General features: G+C 48.3%; 2 protein-coding genes across 2 annotated transcripts; one reads left to right on the top strand and one right to left on the bottom strand.

Moving 5' to 3' along the window:
• Window positions 1–587: 587 nt before the first annotated feature.
• Window positions 588–6,267, bottom strand: HYPK (huntingtin interacting protein K). The gene is made up of 4 exons (XM_055002132.1): window positions 6,041–6,267; window positions 1,407–1,462; window positions 884–935; window positions 588–793 (listed from the first exon to the last, which is right to left on the bottom strand). The coding sequence occupies exons 1-4, from the start codon at window positions 6,224–6,226 to the stop codon at window positions 698–700; spliced, it is 390 nt and encodes a 129-aa protein (XP_054858107.1). The 5' UTR covers window positions 6,227–6,267; the 3' UTR covers window positions 588–697.
• A 5,544-nt stretch (window positions 6,268–11,811) lies between these two features.
• Window positions 11,812–21,742, top strand: SERINC4 (serine incorporator 4). The gene is made up of 12 exons (XM_055002285.1): window positions 11,812–11,910; window positions 15,262–15,429; window positions 15,749–15,927; window positions 16,059–16,138; window positions 16,312–16,405; window positions 16,584–16,795; window positions 19,430–19,525; window positions 19,613–19,739; window positions 20,323–20,395; window positions 20,860–20,911; window positions 21,173–21,320; window positions 21,472–21,742. The coding sequence occupies exons 1-12, from the start codon at window positions 11,812–11,814 to the stop codon at window positions 21,740–21,742; spliced, it is 1,599 nt and encodes a 532-aa protein (XP_054858260.1).
• Window positions 21,743–23,362: the final 1,620 nt, after the last annotated feature.

The following is a 23,362-nucleotide window of genomic DNA, read 5'->3' on the forward strand; positions in this document are numbered from 1 at the left end:
GCATAGTAACAGCTATAACCAAGGCCTTGTTCTAGCAGAAGTGCTGCTCTGCTCAGTTAGCAGAGACCCAGTAACTTTTCTCCTTACCCACAGCAGGGCTGTGCTGAGTTCCGTAAGACTGCTGACAGTTACAAGTTTTAGAATAGGTTAACAATGAAACGATGGGGGCTGTTGGTAGTCTCTCCATGCCCACAATCGTACCACAACATACCAGCCGTGGCCCACTTACGTGTAATGTGAAAGCGTAAGTTTGAGCAACTGGCGGAAGTCGGAATCTCCATGTACTAATTTTAATTAATTGATCCAAGAATTGAACAGCAGCACCACTTTAAAACTACATACCTGTCCAGCATTTGAAACAGGGTACTGACAGGAACAGCTCTTAAGATGACGACCGAAAAAATCTGCTTCCCCCAGCACGCACACGCGTGCGCACACGCACACAGTAACATTGTGTTTAAGCTTCCATACTGTTTTGTGTTTTGGTTGACTTAACATATGGGAATATTGCAGGTTCCCAGTCTCATCTAACTTAGGAGGTGGAGGTCGTACAATGGAGCCTGGTCAATCTCATATGAACCACATCATGTTGGAAAATGCCACCTTTATTCGAGTAACATTTAAGGTGTTGAGTACAGTACACAACATGCTGGGGAAATGCAAGGTTCTGTCATCTCCTTAGTCCATAAGTCAGCTCTCAATTGGTCAGAGTGATCAGTGCCTCCACTACATTTCCCATGTGTTCTCGTAAGCTGCGCTCTGCTGCTGCTCTGGATATCTCCATCTCATTCATCTATTGAGAAAACAGAAGAAAACAATTAGTTGGGTCAGGATCTGTCATGACGGCAGAGCTGTTCCTGTAAACCACTAGCAAAAGACTCACAATCAGCTCCAAGTCTTCTTTCTTGATGGTAACTTTGGCTAGTTCCTTCTCTCTGAAAGCAAAAGGAAATACTATTTAGGGCTACGAGACCATATCTAACTCCACAATCAAGCAATGCAGTCCCTGCAGTGATGCTCCACAGCCTTCCACTAGCATTTGTGCCTGCAGCACAATGAGTACTAACAGAATTCTAGCACTGGAACAGCAAGTTGAAGTTTCTTCCGCCATAACTGTTTTGGGCAGTAGCTGCAGCTACTGTAAATCAGGCAAAAAGGGGCAGCACCAACAGAACAAAAATATTCAGAAGGTGCAATAAAAATTTAAGGCCAAACTCATTTCTTAACATTTGAAACATCCTTCTGTAGCTAAACAGGTGTGAAAACTGTGGCTTCTTTAAGAAAAAAGCAGAATGCTGCCTCTATGTCGCTGGTAGCAACAGGGATGTTTTGGCACCAAGTCATGTTTCTAGCTGGTAGCTGCTTAAAACAGCTAACGTGCCTGCCCAATGACAGGAATAACTCACCGCTCCTGTTTTGCTTTCTGCTCTCTGGATCTTCGATCTCCTATCACAGACATAGCCTATGTGGGGGGAAAAGTAGTTCAAGAATGTGAAGAATTCAACAAACTATCCACATGATATATTTTACACATAAGATCCTTTAGAGGAGCTATGCTGGATCACACCCATGGTCCATTTAGTCCAGCATCCTCTTTCCAGAAGTGGCTAGTCTGATGCTACAGGGAAGCCCATATGCAGGACCTGCTAATTGATCCCCAACATTTAATGACCAGAGGCACACCGCATCAGAAATCAGAGACCCTGTTCGGTTACGATAGCTGATAACCAACACTAGACCCAGGGCTCACTTGGAGGGGGAACATGCCGGAACAGCATTCCGGAACATCTGAAAAGAGGTCACATGGGTTTTGGCCCCTCCCACGTGATGCCTTTGCCTCCCCACTGCCCATGTCTTTAGCAGCAGGCAGCAGTGGAGGCTGCAGCAGCAGCACCACCACCCCATCACCACCTCCTGGATTCCCTGATAGGAGCCGGGGGGTGGGGGGCAGCCACGTGGCCCGTCCTCCAGGCCTGCAAGCGGTGAGGGCTCTGCAGAGGAGGGTAAGCTGCTTTGAATCCATTCTGCGACTTTATCTTTGTGAGTGAGTGAGTGCAAGCAGGGCTACTGGGGCTGGCTCTCCAAAGGAGGGTAAGCTGCTTTAAATTCATTCTGCTGCTTTATTTTCATTTGTGACTTGTGAGTGAGTGCAAGCAGGGCTGCTGGGGCTGGCTCTCCAGAGGGTAAGCTGCTTTGAGTTCATTTGCCTTATTTTCAGGAAATACCTGGAGATTTTTGGGGAAAGGGGCCTGAGGGGTGGGTGTTGCCTTCTGACACACTTCTGGTGATGGCAGGGGGTGTGGCATATGCTAATGAGTTATGCTAATGAGTTCCTGCAGTTCTTTTTCTACGAAATTACCCCTGACTAGATCTATCCCAACCCCCCTTTAAATCCGTATAAGCCTGTAGACTTCACATTTCATGGCAATAATCCCTACGGGTCTGCCACACAAGATAAAAAGTAGTACTTTGTCATGCATCCGCTACCAATCAGTTGTACTGAGTCAACCCAAAATCTAGTATTATGCACCATGCATAATTATGTAGACTTTCAGCACGTAATCCCTCAATCACCTTTTTTATTCTAAAAAGCACGAGGTGACTTTTTTGTACTTTCCCCAGCTCTTCAACAACCTCTTTTGGAAATGTGGCATACAGAACTGTACACAGTATTCCAAATGAGGCCTCACCAGGGCATAGTATAAGGACTGTATGATGGTATTTACTCAAAAGGAAGACAACCCCCTTTAAAATGTTATACACTCACACACAAAAAACATTACTGGACATAACTAGCTGGTATGCGAATGTAAGATGCCCTCCTCTTATTATGATAGCAGATCTGGCGGGAGGAGGGGGGAGAGTGTCTTGCTTTTAGGTAAATAATATATATTGTCAAGTCTTGTTCTCAGTTCCTTGCCTGGTGGTTCCTGGCATGGAATTTGCCTTTTTAATTCACTGCTACTCACAGCGGACATTTTCAACAACCACACAACCTTCACCTGTGATCACCAGTTCTGACTTCATTGGTACGTATGTGAAATTGGGGGAGTTTTGCCCTAATATCTATCACTTTGCACTTACTTACCTTGAATTTCTTGTGCTATTTTGTTGCCCATTCACACAATTAGAAGAGGTCCTTTTGGAACTCCTCAGGATGCCCTTGTGTTTTCGCTATCCTGAACAATTTGAGTATCATCTGTGAACTTTGCTACCCCACTCTTCATCCTGTTCCAGGTAACTCCCAACATACATTCTTGGGGAAATCTACAGCTGATCTTCTTCCACTGTGAAAACTATACATTTATTTCCACCTTCTACTGCCTCTCCCCCCCCCCTTGAATACACAACATGGTGAGGGGATTTGAGTGGGTCAGTGAAGTTAGGAGCAATACTATCAGGAGCTTGGACTCTGTCAAGAATCTAAACTAGCAGAACCACTCAAGGCGAAATGTTAAAAGCCACGACACCAGACTAAGATGCCGCTGCTCCCTCCAGGAATCTGTGGTCACATCAACAGAAAAGAACTGACCGTTCCAATGGTGATGGGGGTGGAGGAATCCTTGAAGGGTAGCTACTGGACAGCAAACACTGGCATAAAATCTTGCACAATGATGCAAGACCTGTTCCACAAGAACCAGGAAAATTCAAATCAGGGATGCTGAAAGACCAACATGGAAATGCAATATCTGATTTAGGACAAAATAATACACTGAAGAACTATATGGAAGAGATGAAAGGACGACATTCCTTCAAAGAATCTTTTGATGAAGAGCAATTTTAGAAAGTGAAAGCTGTAGTCAAACCAATTGGGAGAAACAATCACCAGGAGTAGATGGCCTATCAGTAGAATTATTTCAAGCTACAAAAACTAGCTCCATTATTATTTTAACAAAAAAATGCCAGCAAAAAGATGCAATAAATAAATAAAATAGACATGGAAAACAAAACAATGACCCACAGGCTGGGAACGCTTAATCTACATTCAGATCCCAAAAAAAGATGACAAAGACTGCAGCAACTATCAGAACATCTAATTGGTTTCCTACACAAAGTGATGCTCAAAATTTTGCAACAAAGGCTCTTACGATACATGAAACAAGAAATGCAAGATGTGCAAGTTGGATTCAGAAAAGGAAGAGTTCTCGTTGCAAATTTACAATGGTTAATTGAGCATACCAGAGAATTTTAGAAGAAAATCAGCCTGTGCTTTACAGATTACAGCAAAGCTTTTACTGCATGGATCAAGAAAAATTATGGATGGTGTTAAAAGAAATGTGTGCGCCAAAACATCTGATTGTATGGACTCATAAACTATACTCTGGACAAGAGGTTACTGTTAGGATGGAATATGGCAAAAACCAAATGGTTTCCAATTGGCAAAGGTGTCAAACAAGGATGTATATTATCTCCTTATCTGTTCCCTATATGCAAAACATCATAAGGAAAGCTAGATTAGATTTAGATGAAGGTAGAGTGAAAAATGGTGGATGGAATATTAACAATTTGAGATATGCACATGACACCACAGTACTGGCAGAAAACAGTGAAGACTTGAAACGACTACTGATGGTTAAAGGAAAAAAGTGTCAAAGTGGTACATAAGGAAGACAAAAGTAATGACTATTGTGGAATTATACAATTTTATGGCTGACAATGAAGAAATTGAAATAGTTTTTCTATTCTTTGGCTCAATCATCAACCAAAAGAGAGAATGCAACTGAAATTTCAGAAGGAGATTGAGACTTGGAAGGACAACCATAAAAAAACTAGAAATGACCCTTAAGGATAAAGATGTGTTGCTGGAGACCAAGATCAAGATAATTCATTACTATGTGTGGATGTGAAAGTTGGACAATGAAGAAAGCTGACAGGAAGAAAGTTGATTCATTTGAAATGTGGTGCTGGAGGAGAGTTTTATGGATACCGTTTGCCAAAAAGACAAATAAATGTATTGTAGATCAAACCAAGCCTGAATTCTCCATAGAACCTAAAATGACAAAACTGAGGCTACTCTACTTTTGTCCCATCATGAGAAGACCAGACTCCCTGGAAAAGACAATAATACTACGAAAAGTTGAAGGCAGTAAGAAAAGAGGAAGCCTTGAGATGGATTGACTCCACTTGTCAAACCTATTTTGGAAGTTAAAGTATTCAGTTTGTCTACATGCTTGTTGACACTCAAAGAATTCAGAGGCTGGCAGAACAGGGCTTCTCTGTACAAAGCCACACTTTAGCAATGCTCATTCCAGCTTTCACAATGACTTATACTCCTTCATGTAGAATGAATGCTATGCTAACTTGTTAACCCTCCTAGGTTCACCTTGAGTCTCTTTTAAAACTGGCATGACGCTATCTAGTCTTCCGGCTGAAAGATGATGTTAATGAGAAATGAAATATTTTTGTTGGATAGTGTATGCCATCAAGACCTCATTAAGCAGAAAGAACGAAGCGACCACTTTCACAACAGAAATAAAGGAACAGGCTGGCCAAGGATCTGACTTGGGAATGGGTTCACTCTAAAAGTTATTGGTGCAACTTAACTAGATACCAAATTACTCAGGATAGTGAAAAAACAATATAACATTCGATTTATAGCCCTTCAGGACAACTTAATGTCAGCTCAGAGCAGTTTACAAAGTGTGTTACCTTGTGAGGTGGGTGGGGATGAGAGAGCTGTGACTGACCCACGGTCACCCAGCTGGTTTCAGGAGGAGTGGGAAATCAAACCCAACTCTCCATTTTAGAATGCTGCTGCTCTTAACTACACCAAACTGGCTCTGTGCGTGAAGGGTTCCAGAAGGTACCTTCAGCTGGCGGGTGACAGGCAGAGTAATCTATTGGCGTGATCTGCCTTCACAGTGCATTGGTTAGAAGCGGGAAGACTGAGCTGCCCTCGCCTCACTGAAAAAACTGGCTGCAGCTGCCAGAGAGAGCGGGAAAGCGCCTGCTCGCCAGCGCTGCGGGGCCGTCTTGGGCCTCTTCCCCCGAGCGCCGGTACAGCCACTGCCAAGGAGCCCTCTTCCCCGGCCGCGCGCACCGTCTCCAGGTTGGAGCTCTGGATCTCCTTCTCCTCCGCGTAGTCGGTGACGCGCTCCAGGTCAGCCGCGCCGCTGTCGTGCTTCCGCGGCTTTTCGGCCGGCCGTCCCCCGGCGCCGTCCCCTCCGCTCGTCGAGCCATTCGGTTCCGCCTCCAGCTCCAGCTCGACATCGCCCTCCGCCGCCATCGCTCCGGCCGCCTTCTCCTTCCGTCGCGTGAGGTGGCGCAGTTCCGGAAGCGCCGCTTTCCTTCGGTGGCTTAAAAAAAAAGTTCGACGAATACACAGTTGCATGTAGGCGGGACTTCCTGTTCCCGTTAGGGGCGGAGCCCTGCGATGAAGCCTTCCGCGGAGGCGCGCACGGCGGTCCTGCGCAGACCTCCCGTTCGTCTCCGCCACGCAGGCGCAGTGCCAGCTGTGGAGATTCTCGGGGTCGCCGGGGGGCCAGGCGGGATCCCCGGTCGCAGGAGGGCGGAAAGGGTGCGCCGCGCCTCTCCCTCCCTTCGCTTCTTTGCCGCTGCGTGGAGGAGGGTCTCAGAGAAGGAGCGCTTTCAGCTCCAAGGCCGGGTGTTTTACAGTGCAATCCTAAGCAGAGTTACTCCAGTCTAAACCCATTGTAATCAATGGGCGTAAACGGGAGTAACTTTGCTTAGGAATGCACTGTTAGCATCCACTCTGAGTAAGAGTTCCGGGCAAGGCGAAAGCTGCCACACTGGGTTGAGATGGGCTGGGCTGGGCCAGCTCTAATAAAAAGTATCGTTGACAATTTTTATTTATTTGATGTTTAGTCCACCCGCCCGCAAGCAGGCTCGGGGCGGGTTACCACATAATTTAAAATAATACATAATAGAATAGAATACAAATTTAAAAATCTCTTAGTACTGTACATATTAAACAGTATTAACATTGCTAAAAAAATTGATGGCATCTGATACAGAATTGACTTGTGGTAGGTGTAGATAAGACTGTGGTGGTGATGTGAATGCCCTCCAGTCATAGCTGACTTATGGCAACCCCAGGTGGTTTGCCATTGCATAGCAACCCTGGTCTTCATTGGAGGTCTCACAGCCAATTACTAACCAAGGCTGACCCTGCTGTGATCTGACAAGATCAGGCTCACTTCAGCTATCCAGGTCAGGATGTAGATGGACTAGACAGTACAATTAAGTGGGTGAGAATCTGCCTCAGTGGGATAAAATAAGGCAGAACAAAACGGGAGGCTTTTTTCCTTTGAGCAATTTGCTGTTTATGGTATGTGTGTTTCCAGCAAGTAGTATTGTCAACTCTGGGTTGGGAAATTCCTGGAGATTTTTGGGGTGGAACCTGGAGAGGGCAGGGGGACAAGAGGGGAAGGACCTTAGTAAGGTGTAAGGGTAGAGTCCACCCTCCCAAGCAGCCAGGAGAACAGATTTCTACAGCCTGGAGATCAGTTAAAATGCTAGGATTTCACCAGCCTTCACCAGGAGATTGGTGTGCCTACCAGCAAGAGAGATGCAACACAGCAAGGGCAAATCTTCTCAACATGCTGTCTTAGTCTAGGAGTCCAGCTCACTTGGATGCAGGCAAAGGTGCTTGGTGTAGCCAAGCTATGCAGCAAAAGGTCAAGTCAAGATGGCACACTTGTCTTTTCCCATCTCTCTGCCCAGCACCTTTCAAGCTGGTGAAATGGGCAACTTCACCCATGGTTGCATCTCTGGGCAGCCCTGCTTTCCTTGGCTGGCTGGGCTAAAAGTAGAGGTCATGGCACTCCCATTTGGCAATCACTGCATTGGCCGGCCATTTACTTTTAAAGCCTCTCACAACATGGGCCCTGTATACCTGAAGGATCATCTCTCCCAGTAGGATTCCCATATGGCCCCCTTGTTCATAGAATCATAGAGTTGGAAGGGGCCATACAGACCATCTAGTCCAACCCCCTGCCCAGTGCAGGATCAGCCTAAAGCATCTATGACAAATATTCATCCAGCCTCTTCTTGAAAACTGTCAGTGAAGGGGAGCTCACCACCTCCCTAGGCAGCTGATTCCACTTTTGAACTACTCTGACCGCGAAAAAATTCTTCCTAATATCCAGCCGGTACCTTTGTGCATGTAATTTAAGCCCATTGTTTCGGGCCCTACCCTCTGCTGCCAACTGGAACGGCTCCCTAACCTCCTACAAATGACAGCCTTTCAAATATTTAAAGACAGCAATCATGTCCCCCCTCAACCTCCTCCAAACGAAACATTCCCCAGGCTCTCAGCCTTTCCTCGTAGGGCTCAGTCTCCAGACCCCTGATCATCCTCGTTGCTCTCCTCTGCACCCTCTCGATTTTGTCCACATCCTTTTTGAAGTGAGGCCTCCAGAACTGCACACAATACTCCAGGTGCGGCCTGACCAAGGCAGTATAGAGAGGGGCTATGATCTCTTGCGATTTCAGCGCTATGGTCTCTTTTATACAACCCAAGATTGTTTAACAAAGAAGTGCCAATGGAAAGCTGGGAATTTCTATGGAAGAATACTTTGAAGATATCCACATGTAACAATTGGAAAGAGAATGGATATGATTTATAGATGGTATCTAACACCGAAAAAATTAGCAAATGCAAATAGTGCAATGTCAAATAAATGTTGGAAGTGTAAAAAACATGAAGGCTCCTTTTACCATATGTGGTGGACCTGTGAAAAGGCCAAAATGTTTTAGTCTAAGATTTATGGAAAAATGCTGTTAATTATGAAATGTAATTTGTTCAAGAGCCCGGAAATGCTGTTGCTAGGATTGAATATGCAAGAAGTTAACATGAGGGACAGAACTCTGTTATATTATATGACTGTTGCAGCAAGAATTTTGTATGCACAATATTGGAAACAAGAAGACATACCAGAAGTTGAGGAATGGATCCAAAAGCTGTTGCATATGGCGGAAATGGACAAATTGACAAGGAAATTGAGAGAGCAGAATCTGAATGAATTATTAACTGACTGGAAGAAGCTTAAGGACTATGTGGAAAATATGCAAAAAGCACGAAGGATCATTATACCATATGTGGTGGACTTGTGAAGTAGCGAAGCAGTACTGGGGAGATATAATGGAAGTAATTAATGAGGTGTTACAAACCCAAATAAATAAGAACCCAGAACTGCTGCTACTAAACTTGGGAATGGAGAATGTTCCAGTGCAAAATAGAACATTGTTATTTTATATGACAGCTGCAGCAAGATTACTGTATGCGCAGAAATGGAAAGTGCAAGAAGTAACTACTGTAGAGGACTGGATTTACAAATTGCTGTACATGGCAGAGATGGATAAAATGACAAGAAAACTTAAAGACCTGGATCCGGGACAGTATTTGGCGGACTGGGCGAAACTGAAACCATTTTTGGGAAAAAAATGGGATGTGAAAGGAGAACTGTGGCAGTTTGAGAACTTTTGAAATAAGACATTTTAAACAGAAGAGAGAAGTGACTTTACCATTAAGAATTTATATCTATTTTAATCTAAGCTTGGATTATAATATAGCAGAAGAGGGGTGAAATTTAGAACTGATTTTTTAAAGAATAAGATAGGGAGGTTACGATAAGTAATACCTTTCTCAGAGTATATGAATAAGGGAATAGTTAAATATACTGATGGGGCATACTATATATACTATTATGTTGGTAGATCAGATTGTATATTATATAATGAATGTGCAGTATGGTGCTGTGTGCGGTGCCACATTGGTGGCAGGGTGCACAGTAGGGGTGTTAATACATATTATAATGACAATAGTATATTTGATAGAATATATGTTTAAAAGAAATAGAATATGTTTAAACTAAGACTTTTGTTATATATTATATTATATTATATTATATTATATTATATTATATTATATTATATTATATTATATTATATTATATTATATTATATTATACTGGTCTGCTATATCGAGGGGTATAAGATTTATACTATATTGATAGTATAATTGATAGATGTATATTATACTGATAGAATATTTGATAGTATAATTGATAGAAGCATGCTATATTGATAGGATATTTGATATATATGATAGAATACCTGGAAAAAAAATTAGAATGTGCTTAGACTAAGGGAATTATCAAGTAATAAGAGGGGGTAAGGGTTGGAAAGCTGTTGGAAGTCGATAGAGAGGGGGGAGGAAAAGGGTGGGGGATAGGGTCAATTAGATATTGAGGGAATGTATGTATTGAATTTGAAAAGTATACTCACCAATAAAAATTTTCTAAAAAAAAAAAAGGACTATGTGGAAAATAAATGGGATGTGAGAGGACAACTGTGGACTTTAGATAGTTATTAAGTAATATAAGCCATGAGAATGAACTTGAACTTTACCTTAGATAATAGGGACTACATAGTAATTAGAGATAACGATAAGAAATTAAGGGTTTTTAGTGCTGTTGGAAGTCAAAAAGGGAAAAGGGGGAGGGGGATGGGATGGGAGGGCATATACTGTAATTATAAGGGTAAATGAGTAAGTATTGTGTATTATGTAATATGTTAACCCATTCAATAAAATTTCTATTAAAAACAAAAAAAAAGATACAACCCAAGACTGAATTGGCCTTTTTTGCCACCGCATCACACTGACTGCTCATATTTAGTTTACAGTCCACTCTTACCCCAAGATCTCTTTCACATATACTACTGCCCAGAAACGTATCCCCCATCCAGTATTTGTGCTTCCCATTTTTGTGGCCCAGCACAAAACTCTCAGTTCAATTCAGCAACACTTGTCGGCTGTCCAGATCCTTGAAATAGTTAATTCTATTCCTGCCTGTTCACAGGCTTTTTCTATGGCTGCACCATTTAAAAAAATTTTTTGTGGCTAGTCATCTCTCAAGAAATTAGAGTTGTTTTCTCTGTTGCAGTTTTATGAGGGCTGTATGATTGAATTTTTTTAAAAAAAAACATTTGGTGTCTGATTTTGGTGGTTTGTTGGCTTTCTTAATGTGATGGCAGTCTCTTATGGACATTCGTTTTAAGGTTTTTAATGAATGTGTTTCAAATTCTTTGTGGTATGCCACTTTTAATTTTAGAAAAGAGCAAGAGTCTAGCAGGACCTATAAGACTAACAAAATTTGTGTTAGGATATGAGCTTTCGTGAGTCACAGCTCACTTCTTGTTATCTGTTTTGGGCACCAGTTATCTGGGAGAAAGAAGGGCCTGTAAATGTTTGAAATAAATAATCGACCAGTGGCTGGAAAAACAGGAAAATGCCACTAAAACTTGCTTAATCCAAAACAGCAGAAAGGCTTGGAAGGGCAAGGACCTTCCCTTCCGTCTCAGAGGCCTGCAGATCTTCTCTGGTGAAGTGCTGTGGTGCCCCTGCAGTTTGCCATCCCATGAGTTGTATTCAGATTCTGCAACCACAGAAGATCCTCTAGTTTGTCTTACATTTGACTTCCAGGGGTGGCTCCAGGTCAGAAGGCGTCCTGGTCACTTGTGACTGCTCAAGTCACCTGCCCTGAGAGGCGCAGATAAGCTCTCTATTTCTGCAGGCTAAGAGGGTTAACAAAGCAGATTTGGCTCCTGGCATAATCAGGCAGAACAGCAAGTTTCACTTGAAGATTAGATGGGGGGAAGGGCCTTCTCTCCACTTTGGCCAATCACAGGGCTGGAGAGCAGAGGAGGCAGTTAGCCACTCGCACCATTTTGGCCAATTCCTCTTTGTCAGCTTTCAAGAGGGCAGAGAGGTGGTGCAAGTGCCTGTGGGCTCGCTGCTCCTTGTGTTATGCCGCTACGCAGGGCTATGAGCCACAGATCCCAGAACCGATGACCAGGGGTCCAGACCAACACATCCAGGCTCTCCCTTGGGGAGCCAGGGGCCTTGGGACCAAGGCAGGGATGGTTCCTGCCTGCTGCATGGCTCAGGTAAGCAAGCGGAAGGGCGGCGGTGATGGGACGTTTCTGGAGAAGGCCTGATGGGCTGGGAGCGGCATGCAGCAGCAGTGTTCCAAGTGGAAGATGCTGCTGCTACCTGGCCAGGCTGCTTCTTGGAGGGAGTGCTACTAGGAGGCAAGGCTAAGGGACACTTACTTGACATGGGGTTTCGACGGAAAGCAATCCTTCCAGCAAAGGTTCCCTGTAGATTGTGCGGCTGCTGAGAAGTCTTGGTGGATAATCAGTCGGGGCTTGCCTTCCACAGGAGTGGGATTTGAGCATTCAGCGGCCTGGTCCGGGGCTCCAATAGCAGGCAGAGAGGGAGGGGGCCCAGGCTGGTTGAAGACGTAAGCTAGATGGCCTTGAGGGTCAGAGCAACCCCCCAACTTCTGCCCAGCATTCTGGTCTCCTGCAGTGGCTAACCAAATGTCCCTGGAAAGCTCCTTGGCAAAGCAAGTGAAGAAAGTGATGCCGACTTGCCTGCTGGTTGCACCCAGTGTATCCTCTCGCTCCCTTTGGGGTGAGATGCATAGGCCGGGTGCTCAGGCCAGGGTCACAGGTGAGCAAGACGGCCGGTTTCTCTCATCCTTTCCTTCAGTTACAGGAAAAAGAGAAAATACAGTTCTCACAGTAAGGTTTAAGGTTCTTGGGGGAGAAACTGGAAGAGGGCAGCAGGAAACAAGAAAGTAGCTTGTGCCGCGCTCCGCAGCCATGTCGTTTGACACAACAGCTGACCACTGGAATGAGAGCAACTCCATTTGTGCTGCAGCCCTATGTCGTCGGATATCACGCTATGGTTAAGCTCTAGCAATCGTTCACTGCCACTGGATTTCCTTGGGTGGACACAGTAATCCACTTGTAAACAGTTTCTGTCACGCAATGATCATCTGAAATTCTGTGGCGTGCAGATGGAGGCTTGGAGAGGTCTTGGGGCAAGAGTGTGGCACACTCCAGTTGTCTGTAGCGCTTCCTTTCTTGACAAGCGTTTCCAGCGCTGGATTACGTGGGCCTCCTCTGGCTAGCTCTGGCCTACAACCAGGTGGGGGCCCTATATGCTCCACTGAGGAAATCTGTGTGTACTCCATCATTATTCCAAATAGCCAACTTCCTGGGCTGTTTCAGCTCGAGAAAACAGTGCGTGGGAGAAGGCTGAAGTACCAGAGTTCCAACGCAAACCGGGGCACTGTTCCCATCGGAGGCACTGACTCCAAGAACACGGCTGCCAACCTGACCCAGGTTCATACCTGTCAAAGTGTACAGTGTAGTTCGATCCTCAGGTGACACTTCCTGCCTCGTCAGCCGCCAGGATTCAATGGTCTCTTCCCCTGTCTATCAGCTCCCTAATCAGTTTTGCCTTAGGCACATCCTTCCCGCCCCATCTCCGCACACACACACAGGCTGCCCACACAAGGTTTTGTCTGTTAAGTCCTCCTTTGACAGGAACAAGTTCAGATATTCCTAACTGACCCGTCTCCTAATAGGATAGTTTGACCATGGGGCAAATTTCATGTTAGTCACAATCTCACTCGGTGGCCTTCGACAAGCTACTTTCTTTCAGCCTCAGCCCCCATCTGCAGTACGGGGATAACCATAATCTCCTACCTCATAGGGCTGGTGTGAAGACTTAAAAAACAAGCTTGTATCACCGACTCAAGAACGGGACAAGGGCATCTATCAGATTTAAGGAACCCTGAGTGGTGTACAGGATAATTCTCTTCTGTTATATCCTCACAACACTCTGAGCAAGGTTAGGCCTAAGGTGCGAGCTTCACTGCAGACTATGGAATTGAACCTTGGTCGCCACAGTTATCCCTCTAACCACTATACGACGCTGCCTCCCGATTTTCTTATACTGGATTCCAGAGATCTGAGTACCAAATCTATACATGGGTGGCATCTTTGGTAAGCCAAAGCATCTCTTTGGACTAGGATCAGAGGGTCTGACTACTGGCAGTGTGGCATCCAAGTGTAGGTATTGGCTTCAGCACATGGCTTTGCCCAACACATGGACTGTTAAGTTCCTATTGCATAATGTTCCTTCTGGAGTTAGAGGCAAACTACTGTGCTGCTTTAGCAAAGAGGGTAGGGTATGCTACTGACTCTTTCCAGGGAGTCACCTGGCATTCACGCGGGCTCACTGGGGTCTCTTTCCTTGCCCTGCTTCCTGAAATCTGGATGTGCTTGGGATTCTAAGAGCTTTGCCCCCAAGTTTTCTCCTCTTGGCAACTTCGCTGGCTCCAATTGCAGATGGTAAGGAAGGGCTCAGCTTCCAGGGAAGCCAGGAATGGGTCATCACATAAATCCATTAGCAGGGACTTAAATCCTCCTCTGGGCAGCCCGAGGCACTAGGCAAGCAGCTCTAATTCGTACTGGTGACCGAGGCAGAGCCCATTGGGTGGGTCTGGTAATTGCTGTGTTGGGTCCAGAGGAATAAGAAAGAATGGGGAGGAGATGTTTCAGACTCCAGAAAATCAGGGGGAAGAGAAGAGGCAAACGCTGTGAACGCCTGAAGTGGGTATAGGGACCCACCTGCCAAAGTAAAGCAGGTGAGTAAGAAATATGGATGCATCTCCCCTCCTTTGATTGGCCGAGGCAGTTACGGCATGCATGCCGAGCATGGGCACTGTGCTCCTTTGGGGGTCAGTTTTCTGTGGCAAAGGAGGGCTTGAGCATTAACAAGATGATAAAGGATGCCACTGGGAAGCCAACACCACCTGATGACTGAGCCAGGGGGCATTTTTTAAAACGCGTATTTGATTCCTGACCCGTGGCATTTCAGACTCTCAGAGTAAATTCAGTTGAACTAGCTCTTTTAGAGACATTACCATCCGCCGTGTGTGGGCAAGAACGAAGGAGTTCTGTGTCGCTCAGAAGCTGTCACCTCTTAGCCTGGTGGGACATGGGCTCAGTCATGCTCTCATGCAGGTGCTTGTCTATTTTTGCCTAGCCGACACAGAGTCTTGTGGCTGCTCAAGGCCTTGCTCACCCAGACCTCCAGTCCACCCAGCAGCAGATGGCAGCTGAGCCTCCCAATCCCCCCTAATCCCTGTAGAAGATGCAGAGCCGCTGGTCTGTCCCCTCACCATCTGGGGCTCTAGGGGCAGAGATTCTGAGCCCTGGGGGCTGGCAGGGTGGACTGGACTGGGTCCTGGAACTGGGGCCATTGGACTGCCATCCAGGCGCTGTGGTCTTTGTCTAGGTGCCCCCTACGCAAGATGTTTGGTAAACAGGTAAGCTGGTCTGCCTTTAAAATTGGGAGCCTTCTTGACTCCTTTGCCCAACCGCTGGAGAAGGGCTGAGAAAAACAAGCAGCCCCCCTCTTCCTGTCTTCCTCCTGCTCAGGTCTGCTGCTGCTGCGGCCCAGCGCCCTGTAGCTTGCCTTGCCCCTGCTGCCCCCGCACCAAGGTGTCCACAGGCACGCGGCTCCTCTATGTGCTCTTCCACATCTTGGCCTGTGCCGTCTGCTGTTTTATGCTCTCCCGCACTGTGGCAGAAGCCATCAAGGAGAACGTGAGTGAGGGCAAAGGGTGTGTGGGTGGGAGACCTCGGGTGGGCCGCTGGAGAGGGGACATCACCTCTGCTGTGAATTTCCAAGCTCAAACCTTCCCAGGGCCGGGATGCTGTCCCCACAGATGTCCCCTGCTTGCACACAGGCAACCTTTGCTCTTCATCTCCTAGTGGATTATTCCAGCACCGAGCCTGAGCCCTCCAAGCCCGTCTGGGGATAAGCATTTGCCAGCACCCACCTATTCTGCCCACAAGCTGTACCTTTGTGGGCCCTTTAGGTGTTGTGAAGCTTGCTTCAAGCAGCCTTTCCCCAAATTCTCAGGTGCCTTTTTACGCTGTGCTGTGTGACCATCTTCCGGAGGGCACCAGCTGTGACACCCTGGTGGGCTACTCAGCTGTCTACAGAGTCTGCTTCGGCACAGCCTGCTTCTACCTGGGCCAGGCTGCCTTCCTGATCAATGTCAAGTCCAGCACCAACTTCCGGGCCCTGCTGCACAATGGGTGAGAGAGGGGAGGACTCTGCCCTTCCTTCTTGGCAAAGGGGATCCAAGCCCCTGCTGGTGGAGCGGAGCTTTTCAGCATTCCAGTCTTGGGGTCAGATTGCTGGTTCATGACCTCTGGGTCTGTTGCAGGTTCTGGTTCCTAAAGCTGCTCATTTTGGTGGGGCTGTGCGCAGCAGCCTTCTTCATTCCCGACCAGCGCTTCATCCGAGGTACTCCCCGCTCCCCTGTGGTGCACTATAAGGAATGCAGACCCAGCAAGGCAGCTCTGAGGGTGGTTGGAATGAGCAGTCCCGAGGAGCGAGCAAGCAAGAAGGCCGTGTGGCTGCTGCGTTCACCTTCGCTGGGTCCCTGACGTTCCTCCTGTGACTTTGCCTCGTTGCAGCCTGGCACTTCGTCGGTGTCTGCGGAGGCTTTGCCTTCATCCTCCTCCAGTTGGTGCTGATCACAGCCTTTGCCCACACTTGGAACAAGAACTGGTGAGTCCCCACACTGGTTGGCGACAGCGGGGCTCCCCCGAAGGGCTGGCCAAGGAGGCAAGTCCGACAGCCAAGAAAGCCACTAGGGAAGAAGTTGTCTTCGGTGCAATTAGGGGGGAGACAAGATGGGTGGTGGCCCAGAGCGGGAGGTCCATCCTAATGAATTTTCCCTTGCCAGGCTCACAGGCGCCTCCAAAGACAAGCGCTGGTGCCTGGCGGTGCTCTTGGCCACGCTGGGCTTTTATGCCATGGCCTCCACAGCTTATACCTTCCTGTACAAATTCTACACCCACCCTGCTGGCTGCATCCTCAACAAAAGGCTCCTGGCGTTCAACGGTAGCCTGTGCATCCTCGTGTCCTTTGTCTCCGTCACACCCTGTGTCCGCCTCCGTGAGTGCTGTGGGGACTGGGGGCATGTGTGGGGGTCTTTGGGGCACTTACGAGATCACAGTAAGCAAGAACACGGAGCTCCTGGGGCCCCCGTTTTTAATATGAGAGGAGGGGCCTGTCCAAAACGTGTCCCTGCTCCCAGTTCTCATGCAGCAGCAAGGCCAAACCAACGGCTGTGCTTCAAGCCACTGCCTCTTCCTTCCCCTTTCGTTTCTCCTTGCACCTGCATGTCTCCTATGGCTGAGCATACTGGAGTGATGATACATCCTCAGGGCAAAACTTGAGAGTAGATTCTTACACAAAAGCTGCTTCCGCAGGGAGCCTCAGAGATGGCAGAGCAGGAAGTGTCACAGGAGCAGGTTGGAACAGCCTCCACACACTGTGTCCCTGTTGCTAGGGTTGCCAACAGGTCCGGTGCATCCATAGAGGCAGGTCCGGCAGCTGCCTCAAGTGCTGAGGCGCTGGAGGGAGCGCCGGGGGTGGAGGCGCGCACTGTAGAGCTGGCGGAGGCAGCGCTGAAGGGCTGGGAAGCCACCCACGCACCACCCTGGCTGCCTGCTGCGCCTGACCCACAGCTGCTGCAGCCTCCCAGCCCTCCCGTTCAGCTGCCCCATGCTGCCGCCGCTGCCGCCAACACACACTCCCGGCCGGGTGCAGCAGCTGGGGGCCGGGTGCAGCAGGCGGCCAGGGCGGTACGTGGACCAACTGAGCAGGATGGCTGGGAGGACGCACGCATACCACCCCAGCTGCCTGCCGCATGATGTCATCACGCAGTCCAGGTGCACTCGCATGGGGGCAGCAACAGCACTGAAGTTGCCCCTGGCCTCAGGCGCCAGAAAACCTGGCACCGGGCCTGGTTGCCAAGTCCAGGTTGGGAAATTCCTGGAGGTGGAGCCTGGAGATGGCAGGGTTTAGGGAAGGAAGGGACCACAACAGGGTATAATGCCAAATTGCTCACCTTCCAAAGCAGCCATTTTCTCCAGGGAAACTGATCTCTATGGTCTGGAGATTAGTTGTAATTCCAAGAGATCTCCAGCTACCACCTGGAGGCTGGCAACCCTATGCTGCCCCCACCTCTACCCCTCCTCATTCTCCTCTTTCACATCTTCAGAGAAACACAGACACAATATGGCGTGCTCCAGGCCCCCCTGAAGCCTAGTAACACTCATTTCCCAGCCGAGCCGCCACATTGTAATGCTACAGCTGTGAGAAGAAAAAAGCCCTTTAAAGGGCAGGGGGAGGAAATGAAGACCTTAGGTCTGCCAGTTTGAAAGTGGGTATTTCCTATACTGCCTCCTTTCTGTATTGACCGATATTGGAGCGGCCTTGCAGCCACCCATCAGTTCCCCCTGTAAGTATGATCGGAGGAGGTTTCCCTTTGATTGCCACTCAAAGGGGAAAGCCCTGAGAGGCCCACGAAACCTGCTCAGAACGGGCCTGACTTCTTGAAGATGTTCCTGCATTCTATGCAGGGCAAAATCTACAAGTGGAAGTAATCACAGAATAGGTTTATGTCAAAGATAATGGACAGAATGAGGGCTGGGCAGAGCTTTGCGGGAGCCTTTAGGCACTCGTCTTGGATAGATGAAGCCTTTATGGTTGCAGATGTTGTGATCTCCTTATTGGGGCTCATAGCTTACTTTGGTGAACATATCTTGGCACAGGGCTTTTTTTCTGGGAAAAGAGGTGGCGGAACTCGGTGGGTTGCCCTCAGAGAAAATGGTCACATGGCTGGTGGCCCCGCCCCCTGATCTCCAGACAGAGGGGAGTTGAGAATGACCTCCGCGCCGCTGAGTGGCACGGAGGGCAATCTCAACTCCCCTCTGTCTGGAGATCAGGGGGCGGGGCCACCGGCCATGTGACCATTTTCAAGAGGTTCCAGAACTCCGTTCCCCCGCGTTCCCCCTGAAAAAAAGCCCTGCCTTGGCAACAGATAAGGACAAGAAGAGAAGGTGAGACTATGGATAGCACAAATTCCAGGGGTGGGGCAGTAAGCCTGTTTAAGAAAAACAGTATTTTTCACAAATAATTTTGTTGGGCATTTTCTGATTATTTGTATTTTAAATATATAAGCACAAATCCAATCAACCATTAACAATATGCATGAGGAAAAAGAAAAACATTTACATACTTATATGTAACAAGTAGGAAAAAAGGGGTGGAAAACCCATAATATTTCACTGCTTGGTAAGAACACAAATCTCTTTCTGCCCTGTAGTGAGATGGCTGGAAAGACCTCCTGTCAACCAGAAAACTCCCATCGTATGTTTTGTAATACCACTCTATGAAAGCTAATTTAAGGTTTATTATGTGCATTAAAGCGCAAAAACGCTACAAGTGCATGAAGGGTACAATTATACAATAATTGATTGACTTTATTAGCGTTTCTCCCGGGTGCCGCCCTTCTAATTAGTCATAATGGAAAGACTCCTGTACAGGGAAGGGACGGTAGGGGTTAAATGCCAGATGTGTTATTTATGAAGTTCTTGTGGAGACCAATCCGGCTGCAAGTGCCAAACTCCTTAAAATGCCCATTCCAGGCAGAAGCCCCCTTGCAAAATACTATGCCGATATTTGCACCATGCATCTTTATGACTTCCTGAAGGCCTTGACTCTTCCCCTCTCTGATACCAGGACCCTCCAGTTCCGGCCCCCTGCAGGCCTCCATCATTTGCTGCTACATCATGTACCTGACCTTCTCGGCGCTCTCCAGCCGGCCTCCAGAGAAAGGTCTGTGTCCGCCCCTCTTCGCTGCCTGGGGAGCTTGGAAGGGTCAGGTCCGTGGCGCCGCTTACTGTTCGTGTTTCTCATCCACAGTGCAGTACCAAGGACAAAATCTCACCATTTGCTTCCCCAGCATTGGCAAGGATGGGATGCAGATAGAGGATACCACCGTGGCAGTCCTGGGGGCAGGAGTCATGTATGCCTGTGTCCTCTTTGCCTGGTGGGTATCGGCCTGTATCTCCTAGAGGTTTCAGTTTCCAAACTAGGGAGTGACCCAGTGCACCCTCGGTGTTCCCAAGACAGGAAAGGAACCTGAAGTGGCTAGACAAGGATTTGGAAGAAGAACCTGCAGCCTGCACCCTCCATCACTTCAACGCTTGAGAGAGGTGGCAGCGTGAAGTGTTCCTCATCTCGCAGCTTTCTTCAAAGCAGTCTGGCTCAGAGATTCCCCCCTCTTCCACCTAGCCCTGAAGCAATATGCATGCCCTTTCATTTTTTTTTACTGTAGTTCCCAGAACTTCTTTTTCACTCTGGAAGCATCTGCCAATCTAAATCCTAGTGTAGGAACTTCTTTCACTGCTGAGTCCCATATCTGCCCAACTGAGAGGGTGGGAGTGGTCTGCCTAGGGTGAGATGAACCCGTAAGACAGCTCTGACGGCATGCTGGAATTCCGGGAAGTATCCTGGGCCAGGAGGGGAAGACAAGCCATTCAATCGAGACCCATGGTCATGGGTGGGGTGGGGGCTTTGTTCAATCTTGGCTGCTGCTGACTTCTTCATTCTCACCCTTCTTCTGGCTGCAGCAATGAAGCTTCCCTCCTAGCTGAGATGTTTGGGCCTCTGTGGATGATTAAGATCTACAGCTTTGAATTTAAGGTGGGCTGGAGTGCGACAGCCTTCTTCTCTGGTGGGGGGGAAGCTCTCTTTGGAGCTGCCTGCTGGTCTTCGTAGTTGGTTATTTAGGGCTGTTCCTTGGCTATGTTCCGTACCTGCTCATACACCATTCATCTTTTCACCTCACATGTATAACTCACGAGCAAGTCTGGCAAATATAGGCCAAATCCTATTCCCATTACCGCTTGCAAGAATTATTGGAAATGTATGTGCTGTTTTAACCAGTGCCAGATCTGTGCCTTGTTTTCTCGACTGCCAGAACACCACATATGCATAGGAGTGCTTGCAGGGAGGAAGAGAGGCAGGGGTCCAGGGAGCGGTCTCTTCTGCCCATGTTGTTAGTTACAATTCTGCACATTAATGTTGCTGCCCTTCCGAGTTGAGAGGCGGCGGCAACCACCACAGGGAGGATGGTCCGGATACAAGCGGTGCTCTTTTCTTTGCAGAACCCCTCCTGCTGTTTTTGTTGCCCAGGCAGAATGGAAGAGGAGCTGGCAGGTGAGGGCCACTGAACTGGAGTGGGGAGCAATCTCTGGCTTGTGAGTTCCCCTCTGTTGCAAAAGAGAAGACGCTGGCGTGCTCTTGCGCTCCCTCATTTAGAGACACTTTTCAGCTGCTTCAGGCTCCAAGGTTGAATTCCTTCTTGCCCAGGAGGAGGCGTCCCAGGGGAGCAAGGCTAGCTGGCTGTTCTCCACGGGGTTTCCGATAATAGCTTTGAATCCAGGTGATGAGGAGGCGCCTTGTTTGTCCCTGGAATAGGACGCAGATGTGAACAGGAAGGGTCTTCTGGGGACCAGCAGGCTGTCTGCAGTGACCACGACCGCGTCGTCTACAACTACTCAGCCTTCCACTTTGTGTTCTTCTTGGCTTCGTTGTATGTCATGATGACCCTTACCAACTGGTTCAGGTAGGAACGACTCCTGGCTCCAGCCAAGCCCCTGCCCTTACCTGCAGCTAAGCCCCTCTGCAGTGGGCTTTCCATGCTCAGCCTGCCGACTGCCCATCTGCCAGGACAGGCAGAAACGTCTGATACGATAACACCCCCGCTCTCTTTGCAGCTATGAGAATGCTGAGCTCGAGACCACCTTCACACATGGCAGCTGGTCAACCTTCTGGGTCAAGGTGGCGTCTGGCTGGGCTTGTGTTCTGCTCTACCTCTGGCTTCTGCTGGCTCCTCTCTGCCTACCAGACTCTCTCCAGTGCCAGCACAGCAACCCCCCTTTGCGCATCATAAGGAGGCGGCGTGCCCACCGCATCAGCATAGCTGCGTCCCCTCAAGCTGCAGACTCTGTTGTCTGTGCCACAGCCTATCACGAGCCAGCCCTCTGACCAAACGCTAAAGGCTGATGTCGAGAGTGGGGCTGATGAGCGATCAGGACCCCTCAGGCATTCTACTGAATGGCCCGTGCAGCACAACCAGTGTCTCCCAAGGACACTGACGCTGCCACCCACAGCACTCCAGATCACAGCACAGCTAGTCCCAGCCACGATAAGCTGGAAGAGCGTGCGGGGATGGGGGGGCAGGCTGCTTGCATGTTGGGAGAGGAATGAGGCTGTTGCTCCCAGAGTTTGTGGCAATGTGCATGGGTTAGAGGTGGGACAAAGCTCCAAAGCTGCTGGAGCAGGGAAAGCCAGAGAAGTCACATGCAAAGCCCACAGGGCTGAAGCAGGGAGGATTTTCTCTCATTGGAGGGCCTGTCAGTGAGTGGCATGGGAGAGGGAGGCTTGCTTGAGGGGGGGGGTGACTTTATGCTGTAGCGATTGTCCTCAGGTGTACCAGTGGCGGCGCAATGTGGATCCTGCCAGAGGGGAGCAGGAGTGCAAAGCTGTACCAACGATGTCCAAAAGAGAGGCTGGTGGCTGTCTTGGACATCGAGATTGTCCTGCCAATAAAGTCTTGTTCAGTTCTCATGCTGCTCAACGCTTTGATTTCACCATCTCTGGCCTTCCCATGAAGTCTAAGCCCATGTCCGGGACAGAGAGGGGAGGGGACCAGTGGAGAGCCCAAGGAGCTGTGGTGACACCAGCCCCACATCACAGCATAGATGGAGGCCTGCGAGCCTGTTCCACAGCAAGAGTCCATTCTTTGGGGATTTCCACGGCTTCTGTGCATTGTTGGAGGTGGAGCACCAGGGTTTTGTGCTCTTGTGGGTAAGGCCTTTTAGAGCAGGAAACAAAAGGTGATGGGAAGCAGAAATGAAAAAAAAAACCCATCAGATTGCCAGAAGAGCAGAAGGATTGAGCAGAGCGGCCCCCAGAGTCTGGGATCTCTCAGTGAAACTGACAGGCGCCAGAGGGAGATCGGACAAGAGGGAGCGTTTGGTTTCCTTGTACAATGCATAATTAAGTCATGGAATTAAGGAGCACAAAGATGCGTCGAGGGCCATTTGCTTCAAGCTGATTAGCTTCAAGCTGATTTTCTACCATTTCTGCCGCAAAGCAAGAGTGGTTCTTCAACTTGATTTCCTGGTTTCCCCAAAGAAACCTGGAGACAGTAAAGCCTCTGACAGTGCTGTCTTCTCGTAAGTATAGCTTCTAGTGTTTCTTGGTAGGCAGCCCACCTGGGTAAACAGGTTGAGCAGTTAGGTTTACAATGAAGGGTAGCAAGAACGTGGGAAGGTAACATGTCAGAGCTTGCTTTTCCCCTTAGCTACCCAAGAGCCAGAGTGAAGGTCTTTCTGCAAGATCAGACTCAGCCCCTCTCAAAGCATCCGTTGTGTAACCCTTCATAGGTTTCACTTCCTTATGGGGTACTAGCCCACTTCCTTTTCTTCGTGTTACAGCCGTAGGAAAGTTAGCCTGCTGGGCAGAGAATTTGAACCGCATGTAGGGGCTTCATGTAAGCAGCCATGTTGGTCTGCAGTAGAACCGCAAGATTTGAATCCAGTGGCAGCTTAGAGAGCAACAAGATTTTCACAGCATACGCTTTCAAGAGCCAAAGCTCCCTTC

This window comes from Eublepharis macularius, chromosome 18 (genome assembly GCF_028583425.1).
Source record: "Eublepharis macularius isolate TG4126 chromosome 18, MPM_Emac_v1.0, whole genome shotgun sequence".
In the NCBI taxonomy this organism is placed as follows: Eukaryota; Metazoa; Chordata; class Lepidosauria; order Squamata; family Eublepharidae; genus Eublepharis; species Eublepharis macularius.